Source organism: Cucurbita moschata, unplaced genomic scaffold (assembly GCF_002738365.1).
Source record: "Cucurbita moschata cultivar Rifu unplaced genomic scaffold, Cmos_1.0 Cmo_Scf00037, whole genome shotgun sequence".
NCBI lineage: Eukaryota > Viridiplantae > Streptophyta > Magnoliopsida > Cucurbitales > Cucurbitaceae > Cucurbita > Cucurbita moschata.
In genome coordinates this window covers 964,934-980,649 of record NW_019268553.1, presented here as the reverse complement: position 1 = coordinate 980,649, position 15,716 = coordinate 964,934, and the positions used below count along the sequence as shown (strand labels likewise).

The window sequence follows — 15,716 nt, the reverse complement described above, 5'->3', positions numbered from 1 at the left end:
TGAGATAGAAAAATCCAAGTAATATGGAATATATTAATAACTTTATTTTATTCAACTTAATGAATTTATGTCATAATTTTTACAAAATAATAAAAATAAAAAAGCAAGTTTTGCACCGTATTTAAAATCTACAAATACATAACTTAATTAAAATATAAAAAAGCCAGCACAAAATACATTAATTTATATTTTTGTCATATAAAAAAGTAGAACAAATTACACTTTTAATTAATGAAGTTTAAGCTTATTATCTATTTAATACCTAAAATTTCAAAAACCATTGGTCTGGTTGGATTTCTATTAATAGTTGACTTTCTATGCATTTTAAATTTAAATTCAAGTTCTCTTCTAGAAAAGGGGAGATCGATCAACATCAGCCAACAGCCCTGCAGATTTTGCAATCCCATGTTCAACAGAGGTCATATTACAATGAAAAGCTAAAACTTAACCATCTGTAAATATCACAATACAATAATCACTGGGACGGGTACGGGTACTGCCGATGGGCAGTTCATACGGTTGTTGCAGCAACATTCAATCGAGCCAAGCACCATACTAATCTTTTCGGAGGTCCAGGTATTCGCGACGAATGCCATCAGCATTAAGAATGACGATTTCGAGCTTGTCACCCTGAAAAAAACAAATTTTCAGAATTGGAACCTACATAGATACCCATAATAAGGATATAAATGGTGGAAGAAAATTACGGTGTAGATATCCCTCTCAGTAGCAGATGCAAAAACAGTTTTCACCAGGTCAATTGCTTCAGCTTCTGAAAGAGGGGTTGCAGAATCCTGTTCATCATAATTTGTTGATTGAGATAATAGGAGTGCATGCCAAAACAGGAAAAACAACAAACTCAACCCAGCCAAGTTCGAACGATTGGTATGAATTTTGAACTACCAGATAGGCAAAGTAAACGTCATACACGCAGGGGGGCACGAGGCGGACTAACATGAGAAGAATAGACAAGTTAAGAGGGCAGAGGGAACTATCTGGTGTTATCTGTTTCGGGATGAATCGGCTCCTTTCGGCTATGCTTCATATTTACAGATTACAGGACTAGTGTATTTTCAGAGAGATCGAGCTCTCCGAATGTCCGAGTATGTTACCTTTTCCCTTCTATAATGCCTAATAGAGCATTTCCAGTTTTCTTACTCCCAATGGTTCTATTGTTATTCTTGTTCGTATCGAAAGGATAAAACTAAAATAATAATGATAATAACTATTTGGTTCAGTTTGGATATCTATTGGGTTCGGTATATTTTCGCCAAGCAGTCCGCGTTTAGTTTCCAGGAGGAAGGAAAACCATTGATACCGATTTCTATTTTTCTCGTTTCCATTAACATTCCTCCCAAGGAAGGGTAAGAGATCATACCTGTGCAGGCAATAATAGAGGGCTGGGAGATTTCAGTTGGTTATCTAAAAAGGGCGTGATGAGGGTCGAACCAGAACCCTGAGCACTGTATCCAACTCTCTCATAAGAACCAACAGCATCATAGGTGAACACACAACCCTTTCCTATTTCAAGAAGAGAATAACTATATAGTTAATGGGAAAGGGAAGCATAAAACTGGAACGACAAGCAGGGAAGCCACGTACCTTCATTATCAAGTCCGCCCAACACATTAAAAGCATAATAAGGAAAGAACCGTTTGAAGTACAATGTATTCGAGAGCAGTTGAGCCATCGCAGGGCAGCTCATTTGCTTGTTGTGTTGATGTTGGTAGGTCTGAAAGCAGAGCAAGTAGCATATGAGACATCAAAATAATCCTCCAACCCGAAATCTTATGTCTATAAAATACATAATAAATTTAAAAACTGGAATTGACAAAATGCTTTGTCCATCAGCTTCTCCCGAAAATCGTGCAATTGAGAGTCAAAGTACTAAATTTACACCACAAAATTCAATTCAAAAGAAAAATGGGGTTCCCATTATGAACAAAATTAGAGTATGCGTGAAAGACTAGGATCAAAACTCCAACATGAAAAGGGAACACATATTAAAATAGAAGCAAATTGCAAAACTTGCTAGTCTCTTCGCTCCTAAAACCATTGTAAGATCGAAACATCATTGTGACATCGAAAACAAAAAGGAGTCGTATCATTGAACAGATCAATATTCAGGCTATCAAACTCGCATAAAATAAGAACAATTAGGTGCATCAAAAACTCAAAGCCTTGTGAATGAAAGCTTTAAAGCATAGCATTTGGCTAATATGCATTACAGAGATCATCTTCATTAAAATGAAAGTCTCACCAAATGTCTAGCCGCCAGAACCTTTTGTAAGGCTTTTACATCAGCTTGAAAGCCAGAAGAGGCCATCACAGCTTTGTCAGCCCTGCAACATCAAAAATCATAACATGAATAAGTGCATCAATAAAACGTAAACATATGTGGATAAGTGAGCTTTTACAAGAGTGGAGTATACTAGTAATGTCACAACCATAGAATCGAAAATGCATGATGTTTCATGGAATTAACATGAATGAGAATTAATATTAGATGAAATACAATAACAAAATATGAGGAAACCTTTCTTGACCAGATTGAAGAAATCATGTAACAATCGCATAACATAACAAAAAAATACAAAAAAATCAAACCATTAGTTATATTGGCTACTTGAATTACATTACAAATTTAGTACTAAACATGAAAACATACTAGAAACCTGAAGCTAAGATGATTTGGATGAGGAAAGAAGATTACTATGAGGGGGGAAAGAATCCATTTCTAATATCCATGGAGAGTACAAGAAACATCAAACCATGAAATTTCGAAAAACTATTCCGAAACTCGTCTAAGCTTAAGAATTCAAATTCCAGAAGAAAGTTAAATTCGATAAGAGATTGACATACAGCTTACAAATTTTGGAGTAATCGCGAGTGAGGATGTTGTAACCCGTAGATAACCGAGTATCAGCGGCGATTACACAGTAATCGGCACCGGCAATCGCAACACAGGATCTGCACAAAGTTCGTCACTGATTCATCACCGGAACAGATAATAAAAGCATCAAAATACTGCATAGAGAATGAGAGAGAAAGAGAAAGTACCCGCCATTGTTGTCGTAAGGGGACCAGTTGGCTTGCTGCTTCGTCATGGCGAATAGGTCAGATAAAAGCGAAGGCGTCTTGAGAGAAGAGGAACTTAGCAGAGCAAACCCACAAAACTTGCTCTCTGGTTTATGGCTTTCTCGCTTGTTTTCTTTAGATCTCGCGGTGTCTTTTCGCTCAAGAAAAATGAAATGGAGTTCAGGACAAAAACGACGGCGTTTTTGTCGGCCCGACCCAAAGCCATTGGTGGGCTCTTCCAATAAATTTGGGTAGCCATCAATTCATATAACAAAATGAAGCCCAAGCCTTTTTTATTTATTATATTATTATTTGTTAAGAAATTTTGAGAAATCCAAAAACCAAAGATAATTCTCCCCCTTTTGACCTAACGTACTCGCTGGTACACCGTTCGGTGATTGGCTCCAATACCATTTGTAACAGCCCAAACCCACCGCTAGCAAATATTGTCGGATTTAATTCATTACGTATCGTTGCTAGTCTCACGGCATTACGTATCGTTGCCAGTCTCACGGTATTTAAAACGCGTCTATTAAGGGGAGGTTTCTGTTGGATGATGAAAGTCCCACATCAACTAATTTAGGGAATGATCATGGGTTTATAATCAAGGAATGCTCTCTCCATTGGTACGAGGCCTTTTGGGAAATCCCAAATTATGCCCACTAGAGCTTATACTTAAAGTTGACAATATTATACCATTGTGGATAGTCGTATTCATCTAACAGTTTCCACACAAACAGTTTAACTTTAGCACTATTTACTTAACCTGTGCTATAGGCTCCCCCCTCCCCGTGCTATAACAACGTAAGCTCACCGCTCACAAAGTGATTTTTCAAATCGTTCGATATGATGCGTTATTCATTTATTCTAAGAGTGCGGGACTTTTATTGGAGATTAATATAGGCTCCCTCCCCTCGACAATATTTCCTTAACCTGTTCTATAACAACGATATAATTCAATTTTATATTTTCAATATATATATATATTCTTTTTTTTTTTTCAAGGTAATGACGATCACATGGAAGGCAATCCATTGGCAGTTGAAAAGAAGAAAAAAAAACCCTACTTTTCTTGTGACATAATTAGCATTTATCACAAGAAAAAACATGAGAAAAAGAGAAAAAAAAAGCCCTTTAGGAAAATATGTAAGACAGAAACAGGAACAACCTGGCATTTCCAAACAACATAATCCAAACCAAAAAATCCATAAAAGAAGAAAATTGTCGAAAATAGATGAAAAGAAAGCAGAGGACATTCATTCATTACAGCCATCATCATCCTAATAACAGGTACAGCACAAAAACCAAACTAAATCAGACATGTCCTAATTAATCAAGATTAAGAAAAATGTGTGAATCTAACCATGGAAAGTTGGTATTAAAACCTTCCCTAATTTTCACTGTTGTGGTGGTGGTGGTGGTGGCGGCGATCATAGTCAAATCTCAAATGGTAATTTGGTAAGAACAATCAGAAAGCCTAGATCATGTTCATATCAGATCAATGTGGTCAGCAAGGAGGATTATCTGATGTTTTTTTGGGTAAGCAACTAATTAGATTAGCCCGGGAGCGATATATTGATGTCGGTGGGCGAATTTCTCGGCTCCTGCAAGGAAGAACGCACGGCAGCATTGGCACCCCAATTGTCTCTCTGGAAAGCCGAAGGAGCAAAACTGGCCGGTTTTAGGGACCCGGGATTTGGTTGACCGTTACCGTTTAAACTGTCGTCTGTATCGGCATTGGAAGTCGGCACGGTGGTGGCTGGTGTTGTGGTCGGGGCTGCAACAGGGGCTGCAGCTGGTACTGATTCAGGCTTCTGTTTCTTTACTTTCGGCTCCTGTTGGCTACTAGTTGGTAGAAAACTCCCTACCACAACCTAATTTGGAGGAAAGTTCAAAATCAGGATTCCATGGAAATGCTTCAAATTGTGGCAATAAAAAGAGGTTTGATACCTGTACAGGGCCTGCAGCTATAAGCAAACCAGCTACCCCTCCCCCAACAACACGACCGTCCGGGCTCGCCAAGGAGACACTCATCCCACCTGACCTGCTTCTCGATCCTTGATTTTCAGTAGGCATGAACGATCCAGACAATGAAAGTATCTCGAAACGACCCTGACAATATATTATCCTTATTGATCATCTTGACGAAAACAATGCAAAGGCAATTTATACTACATACACAACAAGCAGAGAACATCTCCCATTTCAAATTTAGCGCAGTAGAAATAATCCGAGTAGAAAACTAGATGACTTGACGTACCTCATATGTTAAAGTACCACCTGAAGAATCGGGCTGCCGGAGAGTGACATTGGAAATTACACCATTCGCAGAAAGAATACAGATCGCTCGAGGACCTTGTTGGGAAAATGATATGATCTTCATAGTGACATCCTTTTCAACAGCCAAACATCCAAAAAAGAACGACAATATTCAATTATCTCGTATGACAGAGAGTTCAGAGCGGAAAATAATAATTCATGACTTTGTTGTTTCGGGTGTCTCGATTGAGAGGAAGTTTATGCCTCCTTGCGGCTGTCGGATAATACTCCATCTTGGTTCTATTTTTGTTTTGTTGGACTAGAACCCCTTTCCGTAGTTCTTTTTGCACACATTTTTTTTTTCCTTCTTCTTTCTCAAAGAAAGTTCGATTTCTTACCCAAAAAAAAAACTGCAGCACCAGCTCTACGAAGTCATAATCGAATTTTTCTGTTGGCTTTCCCAATTCTTTCGTGAATCATAATGAAAGCGCTAGAGGCTCTAGCTTCTACCTACTTCGCCTGCTTATTACAATGGCGGAAATGAACGTGCTATTTTCAAATCGATTGATAATGGCGGAAATGAACGTGCTATTTTCAAATCGATTGATAGATAGCCTGATCTATACGAGGGCATTCAGTGCCATTCAACTCTATCTTGTTTTGGTTATAACAGGAGCAATCACTCTCAAGTAAAAGACATTGAACCTAATGGCTTGTGTGGGAGACAAACCTAGCCATTTTTTCTTTGGGAAATAGCACATAAAGCCATAGAACAAGTGAAAATATTCAAAGAAGAATGCCCTACATGACTCTATTTCCAGAGACAATCAGACACAAAGCCAAAGCCACTATTTATGCAGTGCACAGATACTAAAAATTTTTCGACAAAAATTCTCAATATCTTCATATGGCATCTCATATTTCCGACGGAGGTCAAGGATTTATTGGACACAACTTCATTGTACCCTCCTTTCAAGAATGCAAAAACCTTTATCATGGCTTTCTTTGGTACAAAACTCTTCGATAACGTTGTTTATGAAGCTATATCTTGGTGTGAACGGTCTAATATTTCCGCTTCCTACCGCTATAACCTCACTCATTGTAAATTGGGAAGGTCTTTGCTAAACATCATGGATATTACATCCCTTTTGTAAATTTCAAACATCAATGAAACTGTCTCTTATCAAAAAAAGAACATACCTCGCCAGCATTGACCGTGATGATATGAGGCATGAAATTAGTACCGACAGAACACGCATTCCATTCTCCTATAATAATTGACAGAGAATAAATATAATTTCAGAATACCAACAGCTGAAAGCCAACAAGGTAAAACAATCAAAAGGCACTAATTATGCATAAATAGAATGCAAAAACTATCCCCAACAACAAAGTAACTGAAACTTTCAAAAAGGAAGCGAGAAAACCAAAGACCCGACTCACCGACACAATAGATTACTTGCCTATTAGCTCATCTACTAATAAAATATTGGCATGACCATCAAACATACCTAACTAAGTACCATGATCAAAAACCACAACCACGAGAAGCCATAACGGAAACGTATAATCAGTAGAAATGATCATGACAAAAACTCAAGTTGTTTCGGTCATATTATAATCTTAATGGTCATGGTAGACGAGATCTGAAGCAATCGACTCCAGAAAGGGAGCTAAAACTAGTTTCTTCAATCAGATTCTCTCCAATTCAACCAAAAGTACTTAATCGAAATGCTTAACACGAAACAACTGTTTATTGAAAGATGTTCAACAAGGTATCAATAACAAGAAAGAGATTTCGAGCCTAGACGAGAAGCCATATGGTAGCAGCAAAATCTCCAACAGTTACTACATTCAACACCTTAGTTTGGTAAGCACTACAGTTAACAACAATATAAAGAAGAAGTAGAAGTAGAAGATATGCTAGAAATCAAAAATAGTTGGTTACACACGTGACGAAAATTTCAACGAATCTCGAAGAACTTAAAGGACTTTTTAGTAATTTAAACGTGATTTGAGATTCAACCTACTATAAATACCAAAAAGATTCTCATATTGATGACCATCTAAGAAAGGAAGATGTTTAAACTACTTTAAATTGTATTTGACCTACTTTAACTATATCTTACACTAACATAACCTACACTTTTAAAAAGGAAACTTAAAAGTTCAGATAAGACAGATTGAACCAGCTAATTGGTGACTTTCAACGGAGTCGAATCGTTCTAACCGTTAACGTGAAACGGAGAGGGTTTCTATTTTTCCACACAACTTTCAGCTCATGTAACAAGGATTTGAATCTACGCTATATCCCAAGTAATGCCAAAAATAACTCCGAGAAAAGCTCGATCGCTCAGCATTAACTTATGATCTAGACTTTAAACTGTCAAAAAACCATTTTAAGATCAGGCATCTACAGAGAACAAATAGAATGGTTAAAAAAAAAAAAAACATTACAATTTTGTTGGGAATTTGTAGGAAGTGACAAACAAAAAGGCTACGTGAGAAGAATATTCTAAGAGCCCCTAAAAGGTCAGATCTCAATATAAAGGCAGCCGTACACATCTTATTTGTTGAATGAGGACATATCCCAACATGTAAGGCCCCACGTGAATTTTGTAAGGCAAAATTCAAATGGGAACCTTTTTTGATAATATTCTTCATGATATTCAGAGATCATTTCAAGGAAACCAAATCTCGAACCCGCCACCATTTTTATACACAAACTGCAAATTATGATGAAAATCCAACAAAGACTATCAAAAATTAGTGGGAATTCTACAGTTCTAAGGATCCCATCTGAAATTATATATAAAAAAACAACATCGGTTGCCCATTACCTATATATTCCATTCCCATTTTCTTGTGGTGCTTGAATTCAGAGCCGCCGAGCCGGCCCTTCCCCCGCTTCGTGATGGAGAAGCCGCCGGCCCCCGGAGCTGAGGAAGAAAGCGGCAATGGTGACAATGCCATGGTTACCGTTCCATCTGGACCGTACTTTCTAGGTCTCCCCCGCTTCTTTTTCCCTGTGGTTTCACTTCCGGGTAGCCCCACACTGACCGGCGAAGCGGCGACGGTTGGCGAACCGCCACCGCCGCCGCTAGCCGGCGGCGGGTTCTCGGTTCTCGGAGCTACGTGGTAAGCCGACGGAGCTTCGGCTCCTATCACTGTTACTCCTGTATTTATGGCTTCTCTCTCCTCCATCGCTCTGAACTTCGAATCTTTTGGGGTTTTTTTTTTCTGTTCTTATTTTAGGCGAAGGATTTAGATGCTCATTCCTGCTTTGAAGAAGAAGATTAGTCAATACCAAGAAATTAATCATAATACGCAAAATTAAACCAACAGTTTTCTTCCTCACTTTTGAAGAAGAAAAAAACCCTTCGCTCTACGATAAACAAGGGGGAAATTAAATAATAAATTTCTGCAACACAAGAAAATAAAACGCAAAAAAATCGAAGTTCCTCTCCAAGATCATGCAGGATGTTGCTAAGAACAATGAAAGATAAGGCCACCGCCGATTCCGGCCGGAAGTTTCCGCCGCTGTTGAACGATCTAAACTCTTGAACTGAATCGCAATACTAAAAAGGAACAAACAACAGAAATTCCAAAACGAATCATACAAAAAACAACAGTTGAAACTCGACATTTTAGAGCAAAAAGCGAAATCAAAAGGCAATAAAATGAACAGAGAAATGGAAGAATGAAGAGAATTTTCAACGATGGAGCAAAAGATCGCGACCTATGACAGAAATAACTTCCTTCCACAGTGCTGCACTGCCACAAACAAAACGACCTCGTTTTCTGTCAGGAGTTTTCCCTCGCTTTCGGAAGCAAGGCGTTCTTCCGAGATACCAGGGAAGAAGAAACAACCGCTAGATTTCGGAAGGAAAAAGGAAAAGAAAAAGAAGAAAAAAAATCTGTTTGTTTCCTGAGAAAATTACAGCCGCCGGAAAGTAACGACCGGCCAGTGGTTTCACGCCAGAGCTGTCTGAAGCACAAACCACTTGAGAAAGCAAAAGGGAAAGCGAAGTAAATAACAAAATAAAATTTTCGAAATAGCAAAAAAAGAAAAATTATAATTATTTTTTATAAAATCAAGATTTTCTGTATTTTTCTTTTTTTTTTTTAATAACAATCGCTAATTCCGATAAAATTACAATCTGGTTAATGAAAAATTTCACGTCCGATAGAGAGGGGGTGGGAAAAAAATAAAATATATATTAATTGATGACTTTGAGAAAAAGAAAAAGTAAAATAATAATGCAAAATAATAAATAAATGGATTAAAAAATTTACGGAAAAAAGAAAAGCGATGTGAATAAGGGAGAGAAAAAGTAAACGATTTTGTTAAATTACATTAATTTTGTTTCTATTTAAAGCTGCCAAGGCAGCAAAGGTAGTGTTAGCGGGCCGACCTTTTTGTTGCCGCTGACCTGCTTTTTGTCTTTTTCCCAACAAATCATATTTTTTTATTTTATTTTATGCCCTTCAATTCGCACTTAATTACTAAACTTGCCATCCAAATCTACTCCTAATCCTCTTATTTTAATTTTCTGGTCTTTCTTTTACCATTCGTATTTTCAATTTTAATTCATAAGCTTTTTCTTTATATTATTTACATTTCAAAATATAGTAACAATATTCTAATTTCCTAATTATAAATATTATATTTCACCTCCAACTAATTATATATATATATATATATAAACATTTTAATTAAAAAAAATTTTAAAAATTAATTATTTAAATAATCGGATGAGTCCAACCTAATTTAATTTCAGATTTGTTATTAACTTATTTGAGATGGGTTAGTTTGTGACAATTATTATCCATAAAATTAAACAAATTCGAATTTATTATTTTTTTACCTGTAATACAATTATATATATATATATATATAATTTTATTAAATTCTATAATTATTTTTGGGTTCTTTATTCTCCAACGAATATAACGATAAATTTCGATTTTTTAATGTAATTTTTAAAATAGATATTTAAATTAAACAGCAAATCTTAATTAAAATTTTAAAAATAAATAATATAAATTTGAAGAAATTATCCAAATAATTCAAAACAACCTAATTCAATATTTTTATATTGGATTGATTTGGTTTATTATTTTAGGAGAGTTGTTTATAATAATTTAAAAAAAAAAGATTATATCTTTAAAATGTATCAATTCATCCAACTCCACTTACGAAAATTCGTAATTTTAGCTTAATTTATACGAATTCTTTAACGAAACACAGTAAATCGTATATTTGATATATTTTTTAATGGTGCATTCTAATTGAATATATATATATATATAATAAATATATATGAAAAAAAAAATACTAGATATATATAAATATATAATTTGGTTCCTAATGTCTGTTTATTATAAGCAATTTTTGACAAATTGCAGCTATCGTTCCTGTTCGAACAAGGAAAAAGGAAAAACCAATATTCACAGTCAAATATTAAATTTTTCGTAGTTCATATTTATTTTGTACTAAAAAAAAATTTAAAAATTAAAATTATATTCTAAATCATTAAAAAGGGCCCAAGAAAATATTATTAAAGAAGTAACCTCCATTCCCTAAATTTTTGTATTTTTTTTTGTTTGATATGTCTTAACATTTCAAAAAATATTTATCAAATGTCTAATAAGTTATATATTTAACATTTTTTAAAATGAACTGTTTTTTTTTAGATATATGATTAATAAAAATCAAACTATCAGACAGACAAACAAAATTTTAAAAATATTAAATAGGAAGATATACAAATTTGAGAATTAATAATTCATTATATATTTTCAATCTTAAAAATTTATTAAACCGTGTATTTTTTTTAATTAAAATATTATCCTTAAGATTTAAAATTTTTATTTAAAAAAATAAATAATTTTTGGACCAATTTAACACAAATAGACTTCAAAAAAAGAGACCACTACATGTTTTCCATTTATTTTTAGAATAAGAAATTGTTTTAAGTCCGAAGATGAAAAAAAAGAGTCGGTTACATCACCAGCGGGTGAGGATAGGTTTGTACATCTGATTAGTTAAGCGGCGTGGACTTAGATCGACAAAGTAAAGTTTTTATTTATTTCTTTCTTTCTTAAATAAAAATAAAATAAAGATTATATGATTATAGACATATTGAAGGAATTTTTGCCTCCCGAATGATACTTTACACTCTTAATGAAAATAATAGGCGTACAACATGACATAATAGTCACGTTGAATTTTATTTTAAATTACCGTTCACACTATTTTTCAAATTTTTTATTTTATATTATTAAAATTCAATTTAATTTCTCAATTAAATATTTTATAAAAATTTAAAAAATGTTTGTTTTTCTTCCGCTTTTCCCTTTTATATTTAGTTAATAATTCAATTTGTAAAAATTATATTAAATAATTGTGAAAAAAAAACATAAATTTAAAAGGGAGTATTATCAAGTAAGACCTTTCACTTTTTACTTTTATTTTTTTATTTATTATTCTTATATATTTAAGTTAGGTCATTTTCGTTTGATACTTTTTTGAAGAACAAGAGTGTCGGGATTTAGTTTAATGTTCTAAATCCCCACATGTTAACAACTATGCATGGACAAAACAAGATATTATAAAATATAGAAGGATAAGACGAACATAAATCTAAAATTAAAAATTAAAATATAAACTTATATCAAAATGTCGAAATTATAATTTTGAAGATTTGAGATATTCAACATTACTACTTAAGAAATCATATAAATTAATAAATAAATAAAAGTCGTTAATATTAATATTATTAAAATGGTTTCATTTGTTATCTTACGAATTGAAATTTTAGAAATATGATATAAATATGTAATATCTATAAAAGGCGATATATACATGTATCAATATATAATATTTAGCTCGTGATTTATTTTTTAAATTCACAAAATTATTAGATATAAAATTTAAAATTTCTTATAAATCTATCGAATATGTTTTGAAATATAGAAACCAATTTCAAATTTAACATGTTTTTCATAAATAAAAAATATATAATCAACCCAATAATAAAATTTGAAGAGTAAATTTATAAGTTATTATTATGAGAGGTTGACACGTGGACAGTGTCTCTTGGGGCTTTGGCGCGAGGAAACGTCTAAACAAGGAGTATTTTTTTTAAATATTCCCCGTTCCTCTCTCCTCCCGCCTTTTTTTTTCTTATAAATAAATATAAAAAAAAATCATTTTTAAAAATTAGAAATAAATAAATTTTAATTAGGGGTGCCGCAGGCGTGATATACTTTCCCCGCCCTCCGCTTTGCAATGGCCTCGCGTATCCCACATCCCTAACCCCAATATTTATTTATTTATTTATTTTCTTATTTAATTTCGGCGCTTCTTTTTAGGCACCCTATTTTGTCTCACATTTATAACTAAAAAAAAATTAAAAACTAAAAATTTTCTATCCTTCCCTTCTCTCTTTCTTTATTTATAGTTTCTGTAATTTTTTATATTTGTAGTTAAAGCAAGTACAGCTGGTAAACTATAATAAAAAATGACCAAAATAAATTATATATATATATAATTATATAAAGAGTGAACTGTAAATAATACACTCACTTTTATTCACATGGTCGATACTATTTGAACAAGATTGTAAATATTTATATTTTTTAACCATAAATTATGTGCAAGTGTGATGCCTCACATTGGTTGGAGATGAAAATAACACACCCTTTTTATAAACGAGTGAAAACCTTTCTCTAGCATACGCGTTTTAAAGCCTTGAGGGGAATCCAAAGAGGACAATATCTGCTAGCATGGATCTGAGTTTGTGAATGTTTGATTAATCCACCACACCTAAATGGTGTGAAAGTTATCTTATTTATAATCAAATAAATTACAAGGATATGGAAATAGTAATAAATGGAAATAACAATAAATGGAAAGATACTATAGTAATAAGGCAAATGTTAGATATTTGCCTTATAATAAAATATCAAATATAATATATATGGTAAACTATAATTTATTACTAAATATCCTTAACACCCCACCGCAAGCTAAGCGTCGGATTTAAACGAACGTGAAGCTTGAATCTGAAAAATTCAAAGAGGTTGAGAAACACTTTTCTTGAAGATGTCAACAATCTGGTTCAGAGGAGGCGTAGAAAAACACTTTCTTGGCCATCGAAAATTGTAGAGGGATCGCCGCTCAGCGGCGATGCTGCCTTAGCTTCGGCGAGAATATGTCTAACCCATGAAGAGGGATTGTCGCTTAGTGACAATGCTACCTTGGCTCTGGTGAGAATATGTCTAACCCCAAGAAGTAGAAGGGGAAGCCTAGAGCAAGGGACAAAGACAATGTTGAAGCCGGAAGAGTCGCCACATTGGGCGAATGAGCCAATTTTGGCGAGAAGGGCAGCTGGAAGAGTCGCCACATTGGGGCGAAGGAGCCAATTTTGGCGAGAAGGGCGGCGGCAACTTGGTTGGCGAAGATGCCAGTGCGGCGCCCAGATTCCAAAGGTAAATCTTTGGAGAAGGTCAATAGGTTTAGGTTAAGGTTTTTGTGAAGGATGAAGGGAAGATTGGAAAGAACATGAAAGAGACTATGTTGGTTGAGGGAAAATTGATTGTGTTGGAGGAGGTGAGGTTGTATGTACAGAGTATGGCGAAGGGTGATTTGGAGGTCAAAAGGGTGGAGCCAAATAGTATTCAATCGACTCCGCTTGCGGCAGCCATGGCGACTGCACGTGCAGCGTCAAAGCCAGCAGCGGTGGTGGAGACAAACAGTGGAAGATTCAAAAGCCATTGAAAAGAAAGGATTGGGGTTGTTAAACCGCAAAGGCTCTGATACCATGTGAATGTTTGCTGAATCCACCACACCTAAATGGTGTGAAAGTTATCTTATTTATAATCGAATAAATTACAAGGATATGGAAATAGTAATAAATGGAAATAACAATAAATGGAAAGATATCTATAGTAATAAGGCAAATATTAGATATTTGCCTTATAATAAAATATCAAATATAATATATACGGGAAAGTATAATTTATTACTAAATATCCTTAACACCCCACCGCAAGCTGAGCGTCAGATTTGAACGAACGTGAAGCTTGGATCTGAAAAATTCAAAGAGGTTGCGAAACACTTTTCGTGAAGATGTCAACAACCTGGTTCAGAGGAGGCGTAGAGAAACACTTTCTTGGCCATCGAAAACTGCAGAGAGATCGCCGCTCAGCGGCGATGCTGCCTTGGCTTCGACGAGAATATGTCTAACCCATGAAGAGGGATTGTCGCTTAGCGACGATGCTGCCTTGGCTCTGGTGAGAATATGTCTAACCCCAAGAAGTAGAAGGGGAAACCTAGAGCAAGGGACAAAGACAATGTTGAAGCCGAAAGAGTCGCCACATTGGGCGAAGGAGCCAATTTTGGTGAGAAGGGCAGCTGGAAGAGTCGCCACATTGGGGCGAAGGAGCCAATTTTGGCGAGAAGGGCGGCGGCAACTTGGTTGGCGAAGATGCCAGTGCGGCGCCCAGATTCCAAAGGTAAATCTCTACAGAAGGTCAATGGGCTTATTGAGATTCTGTATATTTTCGAAGAGAAATGCTGATGAAGATCCTAAGATTAGGGTTTTTGTGAAGGATGAAGGATGAAGGATGAAAGGAAAATTGGGAAGAAAATGAAAGAGGCTATGTTTGGAAAAGGTGAGGTTGTATGTACAGAGTATGGCGAAGGATGATTTGGAGGTCAAAAGGGTGGAGCCGAAGAATAATCAATCGGCTCTGCATGTGACAGCCATGACGACTGCCTCTGCGGCATCAAAGACAACAGTGGTGGTGGAGAAGAATAGTAGAAGATTTCAAAAGCCATTGAAAAGAAAGGATCTAGGTTGCTAAACCAAAATGGCTCTGATACCATGTGAATGTTTGATTAATCCACCACACCTAAATGGTGTGAAAGTTATCTTATTTATAATCAAATAAATTACAAGGATATGGAAATAGTAATAAATGGAAATAACAATAAATGGAAAGATACTATAGTAATAAGGCAAATGTTAGATATTTGCCTTATAATAAAATATCAAATATAATATATATGGTAAACTATAATTTATTACTAAATATCCTTAACAGAGTTGTTACAAATGGTATCAGAGTCAAACACTGAACGATGTGTCAATCTTCTTGTTGTTCCCTGAAGGGGGTATGAGACGATGAGGGTCCCACATCGAATTTGAGAAAGGAACGAGTGCCAGCGAATATGTCGGGCCCTGAACGAAGGTGGATTGTGATGTCCCACATTGACTGAGGAGGAGAACAAAACACCGATAAAGAGTGAAACCTTCTCCAAACCCATTTTAAAGTTTTTAGGAAGGTTTTAATAATAAGGCGTTTAAACT

The 15,716-nt window shown here is 35.0% G+C and overlaps 2 protein-coding genes across 4 annotated transcripts; both read right to left on the bottom strand.

The window, feature by feature from the left end:
• Window positions 1–299: 299 nt before the first annotated feature.
• LOC111432207 (proteasome subunit beta type-1) lies at window positions 300–3,218 on the bottom strand. Its single transcript, XM_023069072.1, has 7 exons — window positions 3,061–3,218; window positions 2,863–2,970; window positions 2,261–2,342; window positions 1,603–1,732; window positions 1,379–1,521; window positions 708–794; window positions 300–630 (listed from the first exon to the last, which is right to left on the bottom strand). The coding sequence occupies exons 1-7, from the start codon at window positions 3,105–3,107 to the stop codon at window positions 556–558; spliced, it is 672 nt and encodes a 223-aa protein (XP_022924840.1). The 5' UTR covers window positions 3,108–3,218; the 3' UTR covers window positions 300–555.
• Window positions 3,219–4,252: 1,034 nt separating this feature from the next.
• On the bottom strand, window positions 4,253–9,370 carry LOC111432149 (AT-hook motif nuclear-localized protein 7-like). 3 transcript variants are annotated; one of them, XM_023068973.1, is made up of 7 exons: window positions 9,077–9,370; window positions 8,696–8,915; window positions 8,178–8,615; window positions 6,538–6,605; window positions 5,339–5,470; window positions 5,029–5,190; window positions 4,253–4,952 (listed from the first exon to the last, which is right to left on the bottom strand). In XM_023068973.1, the coding sequence occupies exons 3-7, from the start codon at window positions 8,539–8,541 to the stop codon at window positions 4,635–4,637; spliced, it is 1,044 nt and encodes a 347-aa protein (XP_022924741.1). In that variant the 5' UTR covers window positions 8,542–8,615; window positions 8,696–8,915; window positions 9,077–9,370; the 3' UTR covers window positions 4,253–4,634. The 3 variants fall into 3 exon arrangements, with proteins under 3 accessions (XP_022924741.1, XP_022924742.1, XP_022924740.1); XM_023068974.1 differs by having other exon boundaries at window positions 8,696–8,758; XM_023068972.1 differs by lacking the exon at window positions 8,696–8,915.
• Window positions 9,371–15,716: the final 6,346 nt, after the last annotated feature.

Coding starts and splice junctions, on each gene's coding strand:
- LOC111432207 (XM_023069072.1), bottom strand. CDS start 3,107: ATGACGAAGCAGCAAGCCAACTGGTCCCCTTACGACAACAATGGCGG. Junction 2,971..3,060: donor CCTTACGACAACAATGGCGG/GTACTTTCTCTT, acceptor AACTTTGTGCAG/ATCCTGTGTTGCGATTGCCG. Junction 1,522..1,602: donor GGGCGGACTTGATAATGAAG/GTACGTGGCTTC, acceptor TTCTTGAAATAG/GAAAGGGTTGTGTGTTCACC.
- LOC111432149 (XM_023068973.1), bottom strand. CDS start 8,541: ATGGAGGAGAGAGAAGCCATAAATACAGGAGTAACAGTGATAGGAGCC. Junction 5,191..5,338: donor GTGGTACTTTAACATATGAG/GTACGTCAAGTC, acceptor ATATATTGTCAG/GGTCGTTTCGAGATACTTTC. Junction 4,953..5,028: donor TAGCTGCAGGCCCTGTACAG/GTATCAAACCTC, acceptor CCTCCAAATTAG/GTTGTGGTAGGGAGTTTTCT.